Below are 22,143 nucleotides of genomic sequence, written 5' to 3' on the forward strand. Positions count from 1 at the left end.
ATACATTTTCTAAAAATTCATAAGCACATAAGAAAAAATATTTAAAAATTATTCAAGTAAAAGCAAAACTACTAAAGTTCATGTGAAAGCTAGACTAAAAATAAAATATTTTAACTTAGAATACATCAGTGTATTCATTTAGTACTGCCCTGTATTTGGAGAAATTTCTCCTGGCTTTAAAATTTCTATGGTTATAAAAACTACAATTCCCAGCATTAAAGTGCCAATTATGATCGACAGTCGCTGTGTCCAATCACAGGAGCTGAAACGCACACGCTATCACACTGGGCGGGGCTTTACAGCACAGGAACAGCGGCGAACGGCGGGTAAACGTCGCTTTACACGCTTTATAAGCCATATTTATATGGCGATTTATTTGTTTGAGAATTTTTAAAGCTACGACTGCTGGCAAAAGACTGCCATCAAAGACAAACGGGTGCGTTAACTACGAGGGAAGAGGACACGACGGTCTGTTCAGCGACAGTAAATGAGAGGTAAGGGTAAAGAAGGGCCCGCCGTCATGGCCGTAGAGCTGCGGAGAAAAGTGGCTAGCGCCGCCTGACGGACCGCCCGACGAACCGGGCCTCCGCTTTCAGGAAACCGCGGTGCCGAGAAATAGGTCTGCAGCCTCCAAAGGAGCGCCGCCAACAGCTCTCCATACGCTATCGCACATTCTAAACAAAGATAGGAGTTTATTTTTGGAAGCAGGTGAAGAATTTGGCTTTTTTTTAGTTTTTCGAGGTGGTAATGTTAGCATCAGAGGCCCTTCATTCAGCTAACGGCCGTGTGTTTGTTCCCGCACTTCTTTCACCATGCCTCCATCAACACTACAGGGATTGTTGTTTATTAATAGAGGATTTCACTTTATAAATCAATTATAAGCATATAGGAGGTAAATTGTACTTTTTAAAAAGGGTTTTAATTTGTTTTTGTTGTCGTTTCTCTCAGGCGTGCCGCAAACCCGAGGTTTCTCTAGATGCCAAGAAGTTGCCTTCATTAACAAGTCCGGGCTGTGACGTTTCACCATCAATCAGTCCTTCAGACAACTTCCCATGATAAACTCACAGGCATAACAAGTCACCACCCACGCTGACACCCTGCCATGATGGCAGAAGGGGGCCAGGAGGAGGCAGAGGACATGTATGTGGAGCACCAGTACATGTGCAGCGAGTGCCAGCAGCTCTTCGGCACCCTGGAGGAGGTTCTGATCCACCAGCAGATCCACACGACTCAGGAAAACGATGCTGAGGCCTCGGGCATCGGCCAGGGTCAGCACTACCAGTGTCTGGAGTGTGGGAGCCTCCTTGTGAATGCAGAGGAGCTGCTGCAGCATCAGGAGATGCACATGAGAGAGGCTGGGATGGAGTTCGAGCAACACGGTGATTTAAAAGCAAAAGTTACAGGACATGTAGCACCTTGATAAATTATTAAAAACCCTGTAGTATTTTCTATTTTATTGCTTTCTAACCATAAGTGTATTTTACTATGACCAGATTTTTATGCAAAAATATTAGACTTGTCACAACAAATTTTACTGGATGATCATTTTCCCATTAATTGTTGCGATAAACAATAATATTATTGTTTTAAAACCTTTTTCAAGTAATTTAATGAGGATGACATAATAGTGCAAGTTCACCCTCTCGAACACTTAACGCTGGAACTGATATGTTGTCATTTTAGCTGCTCTCTCTCATCTGTCTGTTCCGTTTCCTCTTCTGCTTCTCTCCCACTTCATAACACAGAGGTTAAACGGTAAAAATACAGAAACACAGAAAACTATTCAGGAAGAAATGATACGAACAGTGACATTAACTATAGACATTAAGAACCGTTCCTTTTATATCTTCTTCTCTGTTGGTGCCTACTCCTTTCCCAGCTCTAATCCTTCTCAGTTGTTTCTTTCTCATTAGTAGCAGCTTTGTTGAAATTATAAAATTCTTAAATAGTTAAATTGCTCAGATGACTTCTGTCTTTGCTGAGTTGACATCAGAGATAATCTAAACTATTTACATTGCCTCTTTCCAAAACTCTGGGTTGCATCTCTTTTCCCCGCCTGTTTGTGATAAATTATCCTGTTAATTAGAAGTTCTATTGTTTCCTCTTTTCCCTGAATCTGCGTGTTTTCAGTAGCTCTAAATGTCATATTTCTTGCTGAATCTGCCTCATGTTTTCACCGCTGCTAAATGAAAAACAGCGTCTGAGCTGCAAGCCAACTCAAACTTCTTCTTCTCCTTTTTTCTCCAGAGGTGTGTGAGGTTCAGGAGTTGGAGCAGGCCAGCTCAGAGGCGCAGGGACCCGTTCAGTACCAGTGCCTCGACTGCCTGGCTCTGTTCGACTCCCCTGATACCTGGCTGGAGCACCGGCGAACACACAGCAGGAGCAGCACACACAGCAACACACAGGCTTCCAACGTAAGCGATCCAACACACTCATCCATTCCTGAGAAACAAACCAGCGTCCAACCGATGACTTATTCTGTTTATGTTGTAAATACAACCTTTGATCAGCTGCAGCTTGGTAATGGAGTTTGGCAGAGACATTTCTGCTTAGTCAGCTTCTGAGTTAATGTTCTACTAACTTCACGTAGCAAACAACACCCAGGCGCTTTTAATTATCAATAACCATTTCATTTAAAGGGAAGATAATTTTGAATTTATGTCAAAAACATGAAAGAGTTAATTTTTTTTATTGCAAGATGTCTTCTTGCTTGCCTCTTTTTCAGGTCACTGTTTTAATTTTTTTTCTCCAAACTTTAAAATGTTACATTATTTACCTAGTAAATGGACATTTAACAGTATGTTTTAATCAAACATAAAAAGACTGATTTTGTGTTTCTGTTCACGCTGACAGGAGTATGTGCTGCAGGCGGACGGCTCCATCACTCCTCTCAACAACATGCAGAACTTTGTGCTGAGTGAGCAGCAGGCTGGAGAGATCCTGGCACAGGTGTTTTTACCTAGACCTCATATAAACCCGTGATTGTTTGGTTTGTCTGCCTCTTGTTTTGGGGGAAAAATGCCAAATGCCATCTTTCAATGAAAGGTTTTATCTAGACCACATGAGTCAAACTCAAGGCCTGAGGGCCAAACCCGGCCCGCCACAGCGTTTTATGTGGCCCTCTAAACCTCAGATTGAAACTTAGAGACTTCAAGATAACAGTTGTATGCATAAATATTATTTTATCAACCAAATCAAAACAGTTTTTATCTGTCTACTGCCAAATTACATCAGTCAGTCCCTCCAGTTTTTTACGGTGGTGGAAATTTACGCAAATACATTTTTTCCTGCTAATGCAAAATTGTGAATTTTCTGCAAAAATGATCAAAAACGTGGGGTTTAAATGATGCTAACTCCCACCTGCAGGTGGCAGTATTTCTTACTTTGCAAACTCATCCTTACTTGATGTCCAGCCTGTGATCAATTTGGCAAGTAACAAAAAGTCACATTTAAGGCCTATTTAAATATTGCAAAATTTCTTGCAGATGTTTCTAAAGTAGCTCCACAAAATTAGTAAATTTGACTGCAAAAAAAAGTCACAATCACAACGGTCACAAATTCCTGTAGGGACTGATCAATGTGGAAAAATGTTCAATATTATTTTATTTATTCACTTATTGGATGTATGCACAACTATTTTGTAATAATTCAGAAGTTTGTTAATGTGTTTTATCGATGCATTCTAGTACAACCAGTCCTGATCTAGACATGCTGTCTGTTTCCTGAAAATTTAAATCTGTAGTGGACAGGATTTGATATCGTAGATGTTTATCCTGCTAAGTTAAAACGCCAAACTTCTGAACAGTGCATGAGTTTCTATCCTCTTATGTTTTCATTTTATCTTGTGTTTCAGGTACTTTCCCACCAGCAGCAGCAGAAGAAGACTCGTAGATCTTCCTCCAAACCTGCTGGGTCCACCCGTTCCTACCTGCTGCCCCCTGTGACTCCGACTCCTGGCTCCGCCACCATGCACCTGCAGATCCTCACCGCTCAAGCTCTGGCAGATGGCTCCACCGTCCCAAGCCAGCACCGCTCCAAGCAGCCGACACTGCTGTCTGCTCTGGGTCAGAGTTCCTCGGCGAAGCTGGAGGTCCTGGAGAACGGCCTTCAGAGACTGGAGTTCAGGCTGGCGCCTGGCGCCGGCCAGCAGCAGCAATCAGCCGAGCTGGTGGTCATCCACCCTTACGAGTGCTCAGAGTGCGCCCTTCTCTTCAATACTCCAGAGGACTTCCTCCAGCACCAGGGGGAGCACTTCCTGGGCCAGGACAAGGAGAGTGGAGGGCCGGGTGTCATGAGTGGCCTGGAGGAGATGCGAGGAAGCGAAGAGGCTCTGCTGAAGTCGCAGGATCTGAGGAGCAGAGCAGCAGAGATGAAGGCGTTGGGTTTGGCCAAACCCCTACGCTGTGAGCTCTGCGACCGCACCTTCACCTCCATCAACCGGCTCGCCGCTCACAAGCGTGTTCACGAGGAGGGAACGCACGAGTGTCCGGAGTGCGGGAAGATCTTCAAGAAAGCGCTGTCGCTGCAGACGCACATAGGCACTCATTCAGGCGTTGCACGGTATCTGTGTGTGGACTGTGGTAATGGTTTCACTACTGAGATGACGCTCATCATGCACAGGTGAATATTTGATTACATTACAGTAATTAAGGGTCCAAGTGTGTGGAGGGGGGGACTGTTCATGGATCCAATTTTTTTCTTATTCTGTAAATTTCATTCTGCTAACCTGTGAAAAACACTGGAAACTTCCTGGGGATTTAAATCCAGTACATGCATTGCTACTCAGATATTAAAATTCGCTGCTGCTTGGTGGTTCTCTGGGTAAGGTTAATGTGTTTTTATGTTATGACTTCTAAACTGTAGAAGAAAACCTTTTTGGGGAGAATCTTTGCAGCAGATAAATATTGCTCCTTAAAGTACAGAAGGTTATAATACTGTATAATATAATTAATAGCCTAAAGTGTGCTAATCTCCTCTAGAGCTGAATAGAATAAAGATGGTAAATAAATATTAAAAATGAGACAGCTATTTGCAAACAAAGTTTAATATTTTCTAGCTGAAAAGTTGGTCGATCATTTCTCAGACACGGAAACAGATTGATAGATTAAACTCGCATATAAATACACCATGTTCCAAATTATTATGCAAGTGATATTTTCTCAGATTTTCCTAAATGGTCAATGCAAATGATGGTCAGTATAATTTTCAAGTCATGAACTATTACAGTATAAATCAAATTTTACTGAACAAAGCTTCCCATGAGAACAGTATATTTTTCAAAAATAAAAAACTCAAAATGCCCTGTTCCAAATTATTATTCAATTGGAGCTGTAATAATTTGGAAAGGTTTATTTAGCAAAAATGACTTTGACTGAATATGCATTTTTCTTCATTTTGACCTTTTGCAGAAAGGTACATGTTGCAGATCCATTTCACAGGTGTCAGATCTGCAACAAAACCTTCACCAACATGACTAAATACCTCTACCATCGTCGGACCCACCTTGACCAGGATTCATCAGGAACAGCCACTCACATCTTTGTGGTAGGAACTGGCATACCCCTGTCCTTCTCACTGCTTCAGCCCTCTTAACGTAATGTCACGTAATCTCTATTCTTCTCTAGGCTTCACCTCCACAAAGAGCATCTGCCTCCGCTCTTGCTATCCTACAGAGAGCAAGAGAGAAGAAGCAACCTCAAATAGTTGAAGCGGGAATCAATGAGCAGGCTCCACTCACAGAAGAAGAGATGGAGGAACTGAGGAATCCACAGTCTGAGTCTCCGAGGACTCTGGATGCTGAAGAAACGACGGAGGAGAAGGACAGTGTTAAAATGGAAGCAGCTCATGAGCAGGTTATAACGAAAGATGTCGCAAGTTCTGGTTCTGTCGATAAAGCTGCGTCAGGAAACACCGCCTTGTCGTCAGACAAAGGGACGTTTAGTTGTCGTTCGTGTTCGAAGACGTTTCCCTCCCAGCTGCTGCTCGCTCACCACCGCAGCAAGTCCCACACTCCACAGCGCAGGTTCGTGTGCGGCGTATGCGGGAAGTTCTTCAAGAAGCAGATCCATGCGCAGAACCACATGCGCATACACACGGGTGAGAAGCCCTTCCAGTGTTCAGACTGTGGTAAAACTTTCTCCCTACTGGCCAATCTGATGCGCCACACCCTCATCCATTCTGGAGTTCGCCCGTACCGCTGCGACGTGTGTTACCGTTCCTTCTCCCAGTCATCCAACCTGCGTCAACACAGCCTGCTGCACTCCAGCGCGCCGAAGCTTGCCTGCCCCGAATGCCCCGCCACATTTCGCTGGCCCAACAAGCTGGCTGCGCACCGCTTCACTCAACACCCCGGAGCTCCGGCTCCTTTTCCCTGTCCTCACTGTGAAGCAGGCTTTCTGACCAAGCGTCAGCGGGAAAGTCACTGTGTGGAGCAGCACTCGACACCGGTCCAAAACCCGTCAGAACCATCTACATCAACAACAGTGATCGAATCATCAGGGGATTTAACCAGCTGTGGTAAAGGAGCCTTAGATTGTAATATTTGTGGGAGGAAGCTTAACTCTCCTTCCAACCTGCGGCTTCACAGACTGAGCCACTTCTCCCTGGGTCGAGGACGGCCGCAGCGCAGCGCCGGAAAGCGACCCAAAGCTCACCAATGTCCCATCTGTTGCAAACTGTTTGTGTCATCCTCTGCGGTTGCGCTCCACCAGCGCGTCCACACCGGTGAGCGGCCGTTCCCCTGCCAGGTGTGCGGGAAGCGCTTCCGTCAGAGCACACACCTGCGGGAGCACATGCGTGTCCACACAGGTGAGCGGCCGTTTCGCTGCGAAACCTGCGGAAAGGGCTTCATCCAGAGCATGCACCTCACCGAGCACCGCAGGACGCACACGGGCGAGCGGCCGCACGTGTGCCCGCTGTGCAGCAAAGCCTTCAAGACCTTCTCCAACCTGAGGAACCACAAGAAGACCCACGTGAGGCAGCAGAAGCTGGACGAGGAGGCTGCTGCCGCGGAGGCTGGCTCTGCAGTGGCGGTGGTGGATGCCTCCGTAGTGGACCTGGCCAACGGGCAAACCCAGCTCATCCAGATCCAGACCTCAGATCTACAGCAGGTACAGTGCCTCTTAGTATTCTCCGCTGGATATTTTACTCTTTTTAAAAAAAATTGTTTTATTGCTTTTACAAATCAGTCTTTCACTCTGCAATAGCATTTTGTCTGTAGGCCAAATGGCTCCATTTTGGTCTCATCAGACCAAAGAACTTTCTTCCACTGACCATAGTATCTCTAGTTGAGTGTCTTCTTGCATGGCCACTCGGAGCATTCACACCAGCCATGTTTAGTCCACTTTGATCAAGCTCTAGTTTGTTTACCTAGAAACTCCAGTTTGTTGGGGAGGTGTGAATGTGCAATCGAACTCTGGTTCACCTAAAACGCTTGGTCTCTGTTAGATTAAAGTGAACTCTGGTGTGATTTTTGAATACAATACACTGGGGGAAACCCTGAATACACTAGACCTCTGTTTACTTTAAAAGGGCTGAAAACTTACACAAAGTTAAGTATTTTGTCATATTGTAGAAATCAGTTTTTGCTTTCACATTTAAGGGTTGCTATGATTTTTTTTCCAAGTTTAGAACTTTTTGACAGTAGAGATTATCCAATTTTTTGTGAAAATGTTAAATTAGCCTCAAAATGTAACTTTTTTGGTGGTAATTTTCATCTACAATGCCACTAATACTCAGAGCTGGCTCTGGGTTTATTTCACTCACATTAATGTTGCTTAGAGGGTCATAGTGGTCATTATGGAACCATATAACCTTACATAATCTACATTTTCTTACAATTAAATGATAATTAATCCTGTTGGATTACACGCAGGACTCATTTTGTCTTCCCTCACCAGGACCATCCATATTAATAGGATAAATTAAGAGTAGGAATCCCAATACTTTGTTACTAATTAATAATAATCCTCTTCACAGACACAAGGCACCCCCACCATCATGTGTAACGAGTTTGGAGAGACGATCGCCATCATCGAGACGAGCGAGGGAGGGGCTCTGCCTCTGGAGCAGGCGCTGGAGATCTATCAGAGAGCTTTGGAGAACGGCCTCGCTGCGGATCCAGCAGCGGACGGGCTGCAGCTGCTCTGAGTGAACCAAAACTGGATCTGATTCAACGTTAGTCCTAATACTGGCTGAAAACTAAGACTAATTCAATGCTGTGAAGGAAAATGTGATGATTTAACGCAACCAGATACTTCTGAACTCGAATATAAGACCAAAGTTTGTCAGGTTTCCTCCTCTTTTCTCATTTGGGGGATCACTGTTGATACATTTGGAAGTGATATCTATTAAATTAAAGATATGACTATAAATTTAAATAAGGACCATTGTTTGTGCCTCTGATTACATTTATATTATTTTTATCACTGTTTCATTGTAAAATAAATGTTTTTTTTCTTAATGTTTCTCTGCATTTTTCAACCAGACAGCTGTGTTTTAAAGTATTTGGACATAACTAATGCTTAAATAACCCTATTGTACAACCTTAAGTTTTAATCAATTAGAAGGACATTTACCTATTAAGACACATTTGCTGTTCCTCCATCTTGCCCTATCTCCAGCTTCTACTCATTTTCCTTTTCCCCCTCGAATTGAAAATCCTGCATAAAATAGAGAAAGAAATATGCATAGTTAGAATGGTTGTAATAATCCTGGCACTGGGATCGATAGTAAGGTCAAATAGGTGTGGAAATTTCCAGATCCAGACTGATGAGTTCATCGCATTCATTAGAAAATCCAAATAAATGGCTACCCTCCAACCACAGACGGGACAGGGTAGCAATTTGTCGCTGGTATTATACATATTACATTACATTACATTGTACAGGTTTGGTTCAGTACGTGGCCAAAAATGGCATCAGTGGGACTATTTGGATAAAATGAGATGCTACTTTGAAATTTAGTTAAACCTAGACAATAAAAATATTGTGGTTTACAAAGCAAGCATTGTTCAGTACAATGACTTTATCATTCACTCAATATTATTCCTGTAATTTAACAGACATTTCTACAAAACAAACATTCACCTAAACATGAAGGGAAGTGGTAAAGAATGAGCTCAGTGATGCACCAAACTAATTCCAGCACCGTTGGTAGTTAAATAAACACAATTCACTGATTTTATCCAAAATTAGAAGACAATGACTGAAATGTACAAACAAATTTGCAGAAAACATTGCTTTGGTTATAATATACCGTAAGTTGTAGTTGATCATGTTTATTTTACTTAAGGAGTAGTTGCATCTGTATTTTCCCCCAAAAAATAAATGATGCATAATGTCCACTTCAATGGACATGATTAGTTTCCTAACATGACAAATTAATCTATATTTTAAGTTGCTTTAGTACTTAATTGTTAACATTATTTCATGTTGTACTATAGAAAAGTTTAGTCAGACCCACCAGGACCGGCAACCTGCAGCTTTTGGATGTGTTCAAAGTCCAGTAGAGGGTTAATTTCCTTCCTCAACCTGCAGTCAATCTTTACAGCCCATCTAACAACCTGATTATTTTTATTTTTTTGATCGGAGCAACTCCTAAATGTTGCAGCACACCAGCCATTCAGGTGTGGAGTTTGACACTTCTGCCCTCCAAAGATTAATGTGTTCACCAGGGATAAACACTGGTTTTGTGAACTTACACTAGTTGGCCAGTAGATGGCATAGTGTGGAATAATACATAAGAGCTCAAAGATGACATTTCTGTGCAAACACACCTCAATTAAAGATTGAAATTTAAATCTAATTTATACTTATACATTAATTTATACTTATACACTTCTCTCAGGGTAACAGAATCAGAATCAAAACACAACATTAATAGTCATATTTATTGTTTTTTCTTCAGTAATGATAAAAGTCAACATATGCTCAATGACAGATTGTTTTTCCATATCAATAATGAGTCTACTGACTCTACAGTAATTATTTACAACACAACCAAGTCTTGCACAAAGACACAACCAGTATTATGTCCTACCAGCTCTCTTTGATTTGTTCCCTCCCTTCACTTCCTCCAGTTTTTCTTCCTCCGCCCTTCTAGAAAGGAGGTCAGGAGAGAGCAATAAAGTGACAAAAGGAGGAAGGAGGGGAGGACAGAGGTGGAGGAAGGAGAAGTTTAAGTGTTGAGACTATAGAAACCTAGCGAGGGTAGTAAGAGGCATACAGGGTCTTCTAAAAACAGACGACTTATTACTGTTGAAATTACTTAAAAAGGTCCACGCTGTGTTTGTATTCCTGTTTGAAATGAATAAAAAGAATTACACCGCAGGTCCTTGCTGAGGTGAGAGGCCAGTCAAGGGAAGACTACAATGGAGGAACTGTACAGGCGTGGAGCAGCATGTCTCACCTGCCTCCAAAACTGTTAAATAATAATAATAAAAAAAGTTCAACCAAAGAGAAGAAGAAATTTAACGTCAGCAGAAACTAAAAAAAATTCTGCCAGAAAGAAGAAAAAAACAAACAAACACGAATACAGAGAAGAGAATGATTCACTTAAATGATATGAGGAGTAATAACCGTAAGAATATTACAACAACAAACTGAGAATGACGATGTTAAATACAAAACAAAATATAAAAAGAGAAGTAAATGAACTGCTTGGCAACAGAGGATTAAGGAACTTTTCCGCTCGACCTCTATATCTGAGAGCCAGGATGTGCCTGCCGGTGACTCCGACTTTTCCTCCTTCCTTCATGGCAAACAAACAAGAGGCACAGGAATGCTCACTTCCCAACTACTGGCATGTGTTAACGGGTCAGTCCTGGCTGGTCAGGTAACTGCAGGAATGGTGGAACTGCCAGAAAGTCCACGTTTAGCTTCTGATTATCTTCGAGTCACTCCTGGTAAAACCTCCTCTGAAGGCCCACGGGTGAGGAAGTGATCTCTCAAGGTCCACTGCGAGCAATCGCATCGTTTCCGGCTGCTGAGGGCCCAGCCCCCGAACGTCAGCAGAAACAAACCACAAACTCAGAACAGTCAAGTTTACATACAGGTTGCTCCTCACACACTGCGTTTACTCTAAAATGATTAAAAACAGAACAAAAATCAAAACATGGACCAACTACCTCTTTTAAAATTGCTAACCGTTTGCCGTTTGTCTATCCGAAGCGGGGACCGTTTCATCTTCAAGGCAAATGAGTGCAGCTGTACATGATGGTCCTTCGATCACCGGCATCAATCTTCCTTTGAGGTGGTCGATACAGAGTGCTGATTCAAGTCTGGGAATGAACAGTTTGTTTATGTGGTACTTTCTGTGCCACTTGTTTTTAAAGTGTTCATGTTTTTGGTGTGACAGGGACACAAAATAAAACATTTAAAATGTCCAAATACTGCAAACAAATCCTAACTGGATACGGATAAGTGTGGAAGCGGAGAAGTTGCTGACTGGTCAACCACTCATCTAGAAGAGTCCTGTGACTCACGAAGCTCCTCTGGACTCACGTCTGCTCCCTGTTCCACTTCCTCATCATGCAGGTCTCCACCTCCTTTGCCAGCTCCCTCCCCCACCTGGGAGCCGGATGGTCCTGGAGCCGATGCAGCGGACTCTGACGGGCCTAAAATGGAGGCATCAGAGGGTGTCGCTGTCTGCATGATCTTCTGCCGCACCTCCCTGATCTTCAGCTGCAGACACACCTTGGAGGGGAAAATGTCGGAGTATCTTGTCTGGAATGCTGCAGTGGCCTGAGCTGCAAGCAGGAGATCAACGCTCATCAGGGTTTGAACACTTTTCAAGTATTTTCAAGGTGAGTTTTCAAACCTTTCCAGTTTATTTGTATTGCTTTCGGAGATAAAAACAATACAAATGAACTAAAAAAAAAAGGCTGTATTCTACATTCTACAGCAGGGACAAAGTAAACTAAAATATAATAAAATTTTATGTTTTGAAATATCTTTCACACACCCTATATACCTGACTAGTCTAAGAACAAAACATTAATTTAACAAAAATATCCCCCATTTTCAGTTACATTGTTTAACATAAAATATAAGTAACCTTTATTAAACTCAACAGATCAATATTAGGCATAGTACATGTTCATTACATTGAAACAATCCAACCAAATTGTGTAAAGGTAAATGACCTTTTTTCTCACATTACAGTAAATACTGACACAAAATAAAAAGAAAAAAAAAACATTACAAAAAAGTTTTTTGACATTTTTCAAATAGAAATCCGTTTGGTAATTCTAACCGACTTTACAAAAAAAAGGAAACATTTAATTTGGTTAACTCCAAACAGTGAGGAAAAAAAAAAGTCAGTTTTTTAATTATGTTGTGAAAATATTTGATTTGGTTAAATGTTTCGTGTCATTACAAAACTGTTCAGTGTGATTATCAAGCACTTTCAAGAGCTTTGCACAAAAATGAAGCATTTCCAAACCTTGAAAACATTTAATTAAAAATCAAGAACTTTCAAGAATTTCAAGCACCCGTATGAACTCTGGCTTGTAGTTACAAACTAATTCTTTAGATTATTGTTAATATTTGTGTGTAAGTGTACCTGACGGAAAGAAGCCCTGCTCCTGGAACAGCTGCATGACCAGCGCCCTCCTCTGGTCAAGAGTTCGTCGCAGGGACGAATACGGCACCTTTTCAAACTCCAGTTCTGCCAGAATGTCCTCTCCATCTGTGGCTGGACAACCAACAGACACGGAGATTAAAACCTAATTTGAATTCAATGCTTTAAGTCTGGGCTTAAAGATAAAGGCAGCAGAGCTTTTCAAAAGGCTAAAGTTAAAGTCTTCCAAGACAAGTGAGATCTGCTCAGGATTTTATAAGTTATATGATAAATAACATCTCAAAAAATTTAGCTTTAAACAGCCTTTACTCACTGGTTGAGTTATCATTTTTAAACACTGTACTTAGCTCCTTATATTTTATGTTAAAGCCATTGTCTTAACTTTTGTTCTATATTTTAGAGTTGGAACTAAGTTATTTTAGTTATTGATTAATCCATCAATTATTTTTTATGATTGATCAATAGTTAGATAGCAAAAGTTGATTAATGGAAGATTTACTGATCTTTTAATTGTTTTTTTTTTTTTTTACAGAATTTGAACCACTCAAACTTTGCCACTTGAGTTTTGGATAAAACATATTTACAAAGTCTTTTTATTATCGTTTGATCTTAAATGCAAACTGTGTCATATTTTCTACAGTTTTTAATTAATGCTCCGAAGATGTTTTTTTAATCTTTCAACAAACTGCCTTTTTTGAGTGTATGTACTCCAGTTAACAATCCTCTACTAAATTAATTTAATAATGGATTCATCACAATTAATCCAATTAATCATTTAATTGGACCCTCCTCTTTTTACATACAGTATTTGAAATTGTTTTAAATGTGCATCAAAGTGATTATATGGATAAATAAAATAATGAAATGAAAATGGGAATAATTAGTGTCTATCTTCCCATAAAGAAATGCCAAGAATGAAAATAAAGAAATGAACCCCACAGAGAAGGTTTGTTGGCCAACTAATTCATATCTGACTCAGCTGTTTTCATAAATATCCTTAACAATCAGATTCAAGCTGACAGGAATTAGCTCATTAGCTTCCTGTTGAGATCTTTTCAACTAAATTTTCGTCTCCTCTTGGTCCAAAGATCTCGTCAGGCTGCTAGCGAACACCTGCATGTCATCATCTTATTCTGCGTGTAATCCAGCAGTTTTTATTCCATCAGACATTTGAGTAAAGAACATTTCCCTCAAGCTTTTATTAACTATATGTTCCCCAAGTTACAAAGCAACACAATGCTGGAGCATGCTTCTGATTCAGAACTGTTAAAGGGCAAATTCATTCCTTTTTTAGCATCCATTTCAAAATCTAGTGCGGACAATTTAAACTATAAAGCAGAAAACAGTGATAAAACTGTTCACTGTATGGCATAAGGGAGAAATTTACTGGGTATGATTGTAATCTGGGATACATTTATTCAATTTGTAAAAAAAGAATAAACAAACAAGCAAAAAATGTAACAGTGCTTTCTTTGGAACCAGATTCAGGTCGAGAATCACATTATAGATTAAAAACCTTTGCTTAGAGCACAGCTGTCAAACTCCAGTCCTGGAAGACCACTGCCCTGCAACTTTTAGATGTGCCTCTGCTGCACCACACCTGAATACAATAATTAGGTCATTAGCAAGAATCTGGAGAACTGATCTACACAAGTAGGAGGTAATTAAGCCATTTCATTCCAGCGTTTTTTGTACCTGTGGCACATCTAAAACCTGCGGTCCTTTAGGACTGGAGTTTAACATCCCTGCCTTAGAGGGTCTAAAGGCCTTTATTTTTCCTGAAGTTCAGATTTTTATGTTTAAGATTAAAAACAAGGTCTGAAAATGTAAATAATAAATTTTTCTTATCAAGATGTAGAAAATTATTGGTTCAAACTCCAGATCTTTTAAGACCGCGTTGGACGCTAAATAAGTATAAATTTTTAAATCAAAAATAGCAAAAATATCCTAATTAAACACAAATGAAAAGTTTTAGCTGGTGGCAACAAGTATATTTTTTTATTCAGTGTGATAAAATTAATTTAATTTATATTGCAATGACTAACAACCAACATATTCCCGAAACTTTCCTGGACAAACACACTACCTGCTCTGTCGAAGGTGAAGATGTCTCCTTCACATTTGGCAGCACTTTTAGGTGTGTTGGGTTCAGAGCTGCAGCTGGAACGCCGCCGACTCTTCCTCTTTGGAGAGGCTTGCTCATCAGGTGCAGAGTCCAAATCTGAACGACAGCAGGAAACCTTTTGAGCAAACAAAGCTGAATAATATTAACGTCTAGTAACACAAATATAAAAATCAGAAGGGAGACCTGTTGAGTTCTTCCTCTTGCGACGATAGCTGCCCAGGATGGCGCGAGGTGACGTGGCCAGACTCTGCAGGGTGGGTGACGGCAAAACCTCCTCGGGTCGAAACTCCGGCAGCTCGGCAAACCGCTCCTCAAAATATACCTCTGAGAGAACCCTGCCAGTCCAACAAACGCACACAAATATACAGTATATATACACAGTCCACCAATCAATAACCTGTACGCAGAATATTCTCAGAGGTAATGACTCACTTGTCGACAGAGTCGAAGGTTTTCTTTAGTGGTGGTGGGCGGGCTTTGATCTTTTTGGGTGTAGGTCCGTCTTTGTCAGTCTGTGGAGGAGGCAAAGCGGGCTCTGTGGCTGACGGAGGGGGGAGAGGAGAGGAGGGGAGAGTCTCCTTCCACCCACCCTGTGAAAAGGTTCAAAACATACATCTTAAAAACTAACGCAAAGGTGGCCTGGGAAAAAAAAAATCAGGCTGGACAATAAATTGTGCCAAAAATTATTGCAATAAATAAAACTGCAACTGGAAGAGATTTTAAATATCCAAAATAAATAAACAAAACAACAATAATTAAAATGTTTTATGCAGTCTCTGTAACCAAAATTGCGTTTAAAAAAAACCAACTAATCATTCAGCTTTGACAGGGAAAACAGGCAAAAGTAACAGTTAGGACCTTTATATATCTATATATAAAAGTCTTAAATGTCCTAAAAGTTAGTTTGGACTTTGCATATTAAAAGTGCAAACTACTTCGTACTGCAGGGGTGTCAAACTAATTTTTATTTTGGGCCATAAAAATATCATGAATGTTCTCAAAGGACCAGTTGTGAAATAATGTATTGATAAAACCCATAAACAATATTAAATAGCTGTTGTTGCATTCTTAAAATGAAATAGTATTGAACATATTTTCTCAATAATGTAATTTGGCGGCATACAGATACAAAAGAGCTTTAACTTGACTGATAAAAAATAATATTTAAGCACACAAATGTTATCTTGAAGGTTCTATTTATGTTTTTAGAGCATAGAGGGCCACATAAATTATAGTGGGCCAGATTTGACCCCTGAGCCTCGAGTTTGACACATGTAGTACTGAATGTGAAATGTTTTATTTTTATTTTTCAAAATTCCAATATTAAAGGGGAATATCTCTTTAACGATTGTTGTCCAAATGAAAATGATCAACCTCATTTCATCATGAGATTAACTGATTTATTGCTTGTTGTGACCGTCTGTGTTGTAGTGTTAGAGTGTCACGCTTCACCTCTTTGGTTGTTGTGCTTTCCCTGTTCCTTGGGTCAGAGGAGTCCGCGGTGCTGGAACCCTCCAGAGGTGTGTCGGAGGACGGCGGCTCATCACTGGGATGTGCTGCCGGAGACCCCGTGTGCCCTGAAGGCTCAGGCTCAAAGGAGAAATGACTGTTGGCTGCTGCTTCTCTCTCCCTCTCCTTCTCTCGCTCTCGTTCTCTCTCCCTTTCCTTCTCCCTCTCTTTGTCTCGTTCTCTGTCTTTCCCTCGGCCACCTCCGTCATAGCTGCCAACAGGAATGGTTGCCACCGTTGCTTTTACTTTCTGGGGCAACCTGACTGGAAGATGTAGTAACTTGGGTGTACTGCCTGTAAACCACAAAAATGTAATTTTTTTCCCAAACAGATTCAAAACATCATTATTTCATCTGAAAAAGAACTGGCAGTCCTACCGGGTGCTTGGATCTGAAGTGGAGGACTGCTGGGCCTTATGGACGCAGCTGAGCCACTAGGGGGTGCCGCCGAGCTGTTACTGTTGTAGCTTATGTTCTGCCTCTCCACCTGTCTGTCTGAATGTGCCAGGATGTCCACCTGCCTGTCGGGCTGCCTGTCGCTCTGACGGTCGGCGGATCGGTCCGGGGGCAAGTGCCTGTCCGCTTGGCGGTCCGGGTGGGGCGGCAGATGGAGCTGCATGACGGTGGAGGGGGCAATCGTGTGTTTCGGCAGGATGTGGGGAGAAGCGCTCGAAGGGTTAGAGACAGAGTAGACCACGCTGGGGGGCACTGGCGCCATAGAGACCACCCCTGTTGCCATGGTGATGCTTGGTGATGGAGGGTAAATGGCGGTGACTATCTGGCCCCCGGAACCTGAGGCAGGGGCGGCGGTGGAGGGTTGTGGGGACTGAGCTGTGGCGAGCAGAGGGGCCTGACCTGGGTAAGGAGGAGGGACATCCATTAGACTACTTCCACATTAAATAAATCTAATTTATCTATATACTAACAAAAAACTTTGTTTTCTTTTATTTTAACTAATGGAAGTATTAATATAGTCGACTTTGGCCTAATTTATATGTACAGCTTTGCACATTTATCCTACAAGTGATTTATTTCTGCAAATACTGACAAAAATGTATTTAAGAGTTTTACCACAACTGTCTCATTTTTTAGTTCAATTAGGGCCAAAATTAATCTTGACAAAACAATACAACTTCAATTTTATACAGCAAAATCTGCACGTCTCAGTTCAAATAATACTAAAATATGACTTTAATACCCGATATGATTTTATTGTTTGTTCAGACATTCACAGCGAGTTATGGCAGGCTTTCAGCTCAGGAAAAATGATCCATGGAGGCTTTTGTTGAAGAGATGGAGCTGATTTTATATTTCTGACTACAATTCCTTTATTAGGTTTTCCACAGCTTTGCATCAGCGGTAAAATGGGAGTATTGGTGCCTCTCTGCCTGTCTGGATAAGTGGCTGCAGAGCTGGGTCAGACTCTCTGGTACAGTACTTAAGCTAATCTGGTCTTACATAAAGAACTGGGGCTTCTTCGTGTCAAAAGGTAACTTTTCATTAGAGTGGACAATAGTCACATATGGTGTAACCCAGGGTTTCATCCTGGGACTCCTCTTATTTAATATCTACATGTTTCTGATAGCTTAAATTATAGAAAATAATAAGATTAGTTTCCATAACTACACAGATGATACACAGCTCTTTATATTATGTCACCAGGTGACTAGGAACCCAAAAGAATAGGTGCTTAAAACAAATCAATGTGTGGATGTGCCATAACTTTCTTCAGCTGAACAGAAACAAAACTGAAGTTATTATCTTTGGACCTAAAGAGTAGGGGTTGAACGACTACATATTTTTTAAGGTCGACTACATCATGATAATAGTCGAGTCGATGTCGACTAGTCGCGGTGACGTCATAGTGACGTAAGCGCAAAAACCCTTCGCAACTACTTGGAGGCTTTATTAGCTATTTTCACGGCAAATATTGAGTCTATATAAATACACGAGTTCACTTTTTGAATTAAAATACTAAAGATAAGCAACTTTTCAATGCTATTTTAATTTATTCAGATGCACCTGAAGTGGATAAAAAGAACAAAGATTGGGGTTTTGTAAAGCAGAAGTATGCAGATGCATAAATGAAAAAGTGATAGTTACTCTTTATGCAGTGCACTAAACCAACATTGACATAAAAGGAGGTATACATCTTTGGCAGAACCATTGGGCATAAAATAATTAAAACTTCATTTCGTTAAGGTTCATGTTTGACATTCAAGTAAATTCTTCAGGTGACCTTTTCTCTCAAACATAGAAGTAGTAGAAAGGAACAAAAACTTTGACTTTATGTCTCCTCTAACCTGCAATCAGTGGCTGAACCAGTGTCTGTCCAGGTGGTGCAATGGCTGTAAACCCAAGGGTTGCTAAAGGTGAGGGAACATAAGCAGATCCAGGCACTGGTAGAGCTTGCTGGGTGGGTGAGGAGCCTGTTGTTGTGGAGACTAGAGGCAGAGTGGATGGGACCCCCGGTGTGGACTGGACATAGGTAATTCTGAACAGGAGGCACAAAAATAGGAATAACGACAACAGTGAGGTTAACACTTTAAATATAAATAAGATCTAAAGAGAAGTGCAACGGCAGTGGCAGATGTTGTAATAGTACAATGACAATGCAGAGCCAGAATGTAAGGAACAGAGACCTGATTAGAAAGGAAAGAGGAAGACAAAAAGAGAAGCGCTGCAGAGAGGGTCAGTCGATGAGTGCACACCACAGCAAGTAGCACTAGATGAGTTGTGCAGTGTGAGGAGCTGAGAGGTAGTGTGGGGGTGGGCAGGCAGAGGCAACTCAGGCCACCACCAGCATGACTAACACATCCAGAATAGAGCTGCAGTCTTACTGCTGCACCCCGACAGGAATTTAGCCTCTTGCATTGTCTGCTCACTAAGCATGGTAAAATCTATTAATTCCTTCAATGCAAACAGCACAAACAAATGTATTCCACCTCAATTTATCACCTGGCTATGTTAAATAGACTATGCTTTTATTTTTTCAGGACTACCTCTTAAAGAATAATCAGATGTTTTATCATCTGATTCCAATATTTTTTATCCAATGTCACAGAGAGAAAGAGAAGTTCAGACACAGCAACTTTGTTTTAGAGAAAATACAATCTCTTTGGACAATTGGTCTAAAACTATTAAGTCAACATTTTTCTGGCAAAACATCTGCAGGCTCATTCATTTAACAAATTATTGATTATTAAATGATACAAAATAATATTTAGTAATGAAACCCATAATGTAATTTCCCTTTTCTTGATTAGAAATTGTGATTAGGTCTGAAACGATTAATCAGATTAATCGCAATGAATTGATTATTGAAAGAATCATCAATTTAGAAATCGATTGCTCATTAACTGGAATGTAGCGACTCAAAAAAGACCAACTGCTGAAAAACATCATAAGCCTTCTTTGTCTGTAAATATGGTCTATTCAAAACTCCTCAGGTGGAAGTTTTAGCTTGAAATTGAAATTCTGTAAAGAAACAGATTAGCCCTGCACTGTATTAATATTAACTCAAGCAGAAAGCACTCAGTTTTTCACATATTGATGTTGGAAGTCATATCTTTACCTGAAGAATGTGTGCCTTGCTACAAATGATCAAGCATACACCAACTGAATCTTGTGTTTTATTTTTAAATAAATAAAACTTTTAATTAAGTTTTATTTAATTAAAAAAAAAAAATAAAACTTTTATTTTTTTAATTTAAAAAATAAACTACTATTGCATCATTTAATGTATTTCTAATTAATGCCTATATTAAAAATCTGCAGAATTTCTTTTTTATCCGATTAATCGTCAGAATAACTGACAGATTAATCAATAACTAAAATAATTGTTAGTTGCAGCCCTAGCTGTGATATTTAGAAGAAAGTTTGGACTTGGGCCAAGGACACCTGTAAATGATCAATATTCCCAACAAAAATCCAGAAACAAAAAGACGAAAATGTCAATAAAGAAACATGATTTCTAATATCTGCAGCAGCTCAAGTCGAAAAGGAGAATGACATATGCCTGTAAGCTGATGGCTGTGTCAAGCTTTGTTTATGCCTTCCCAGACATCTGATCGGTGACATTTATTGGGTTCATCCATCTCTCTCAAACATCGATCTGCAGTGCTCCATTTCATCTCTAAAATGACTGCTATAGATCCAACCAGTAGGAGAACACTTGAAGGATTTTTTTTTTTTTGGCTCCTAGCAGATTCAATTACAAAGAACAGCAGCGGTTGGGGAAACAGTAGAAAAGAAGGAGATTTTGTTATTTGTAATGTATCCTGTTTACTTGGTTGTAAACCGGTTTACAGGGATAGAAGCACTTTTGACTTCACTTCATGAGCAGCAATTTGGAATCAGTTTACCCCGAAGGCTGAAATGAAAAGAAACTATCACCAAAACAGCTGAAATACACTGGACCGTTATAAGATTTGAATAAGCTTTGATCTAAACCAGAGGTCTGCAGCTATGGTCCTCGAGTGCCTGTCCTGAAACTTTAAGATGTTTTGGGGCCTTTGTAAGGCCCCAAAACCTGAGCCTTTTGGCTCAGGTTTCAGCAATAAACAGAGCTAAGACTCATTCCTCTGATTCAGGTGCGTTAGATCCAGGATGCATCCTGACGTTGCAGGACAGCTTGCAGGAACTGGAGACCTTTATTTAAACTGTTGTATTTTAATTGTTTGGGACTTGTTGTCCAGCAGGAAGGTAATAATTCACCTCTCTTTTGCAGTCTCTAACACGCTTTCATTCAGGATTTCACTGCATTTACCTTCACCAGTCTTCCCATGAGTCCCTGCTGATCCCCACAGCATGATGCTGTCACCAGAGCTATTTGTGTAAGAACAAACTTTTAGATTTTTGTCAAAAACTGCTAAACTATTTTCAAGTCACCACAAGATTACACCAAATTTTATCAAGCTCTATAATGTAAAATCATAAAAAATATGTTAACTTTTCTGAATTTGCAAAACCAATTTCACAACAAACTGCATGGATGACAGAAATTCAAATTAACAAGGGACTTTTTTTCATTAGAGATTTTTCATTCACTTCCCAACAGTTGTTGATAAATCTTTCATGAGAATAAAACTTGTTTCAGGTTCTTTTCCTCATTTGGTTAAGAAATTTTCTTCTTTAATGTGATTATTGTCTGAAAAGTTTTGTCATTCTGAGCAAGGAAAGGAATGGTTGAGCATATTAGTAACATTATGAAAAAGCTGTTAAAAAAAGCAAAAAAAAAACAAAAAAGAAAATTTTTGTCTTCAAACTACAACAGAAAGATGAAGCAATAAAATACTTAAAAGATAGAGCTAAGAGTGCATTTTTTAAAACAAGAAATTGGCTAAAAACTTTCATTACTGTTCGAATATAATGTAATATTTACCAGGTGTATTAGAGTTTGTCATTGTTTACCTTGTAGGTGCAGGCGGCAGCAGCACCGCCTGGGAGGGGGCAGATCCTGGTGCCACCACTGCTGCTCCCACTGTTACTGGGAAGGGGCTGGCATGATGCACTGCTCCACCCTGAGGCTGCTGGGACTGGACCACCGGCATGGAGGCAAGATGAATAATCTAGAAATTAAAGAAAAAAAAGAGAGAATCCATGACGAACAGCCAAACATGGATGATTTTCCATGTTGATGGTCCTAACGCAAAACAAGCAGAGTTGGGAAAAACGTTTCCATGTTATTCCCTCCTGTGAAGCACTCCCTGACCTTGCTTCCGGACTGTGCACCGTTCTGGACGGGAAGGGGTGGAGTGACAATGGGAATCTGCTGGGCAGGGGCTTGCGCAGTCCGAACTGTTGTCATAGGAACAAACATTTTACCCTGGAGCACCGGAGACTGGGTTTGCACTGACAGAGGAACAGATCACATCATTAGAAGTCACAGAGGAAATGCAGGACATTGTGGGACTTGTGGTTGACCTTTTAC

At 40.6% G+C, this 22,143-nt stretch overlaps 2 protein-coding genes across 4 annotated transcripts in view; one reads left to right on the plus strand and one right to left on the minus strand.

Moving 5' to 3' along the window:
• The first annotated feature begins 272 nt into the window (after nt 1–272).
• On the plus strand, nt 273–8,461 carry znf526 (zinc finger protein 526). The gene is made up of 8 exons (XM_028008285.1): nt 273–494; nt 949–1,379; nt 2,248–2,414; nt 2,854–2,949; nt 3,854–4,620; nt 5,409–5,544; nt 5,625–7,109; nt 7,978–8,461. The coding sequence occupies exons 2-8, from the start codon at nt 1,103–1,105 to the stop codon at nt 8,146–8,148; spliced, it is 3,099 nt and encodes a 1,032-aa protein (XP_027864086.1). The 5' UTR covers nt 273–494; nt 949–1,102; the 3' UTR covers nt 8,149–8,461.
• A 1,409-nt stretch (nt 8,462–9,870) lies between these two features.
• The window catches only part of cicb (capicua transcriptional repressor b), a 46,401-nt gene continuing 34,128 nt past the window's right edge, over nt 9,871–22,143 (minus strand). For 2 of the 3 annotated variants that reach the window (XM_028008244.1, XM_028008258.1), the window contains 10 exons: nt 21,925–22,064; nt 21,624–21,781; nt 18,515–18,705; nt 16,590–17,066; nt 16,157–16,506; nt 15,137–15,294; nt 14,888–15,048; nt 14,666–14,800; nt 12,562–12,693; nt 9,871–11,746 (listed from right to left, as the gene is read on the minus strand). In XM_028008244.1, coding sequence (XP_027864045.1) covers nt 11,457–11,746; nt 12,562–12,693; nt 14,666–14,800; nt 14,888–15,048; nt 15,137–15,294; nt 16,157–16,506; nt 16,590–17,066; nt 18,515–18,705; nt 21,624–21,781; nt 21,925–22,064 — 2,192 coding nt within the window. In that variant the 3' untranslated portion in view covers nt 9,871–11,456. The remainder of the gene's footprint in view (nt 11,747–12,561; nt 12,694–14,665; nt 14,801–14,887; nt 15,049–15,136; nt 15,295–16,156; nt 16,507–16,589; nt 17,067–18,514; nt 18,706–21,623; nt 21,782–21,924; nt 22,065–22,143) is intronic. The other variant, XM_028008249.1, reaches the window with a different exon arrangement.

This window comes from Xiphophorus couchianus, chromosome 3 (assembly GCF_001444195.1).
Source record: "Xiphophorus couchianus chromosome 3, X_couchianus-1.0, whole genome shotgun sequence".
NCBI classification, from domain to species: Eukaryota; Metazoa; Chordata; class Actinopteri; order Cyprinodontiformes; family Poeciliidae; genus Xiphophorus; species Xiphophorus couchianus.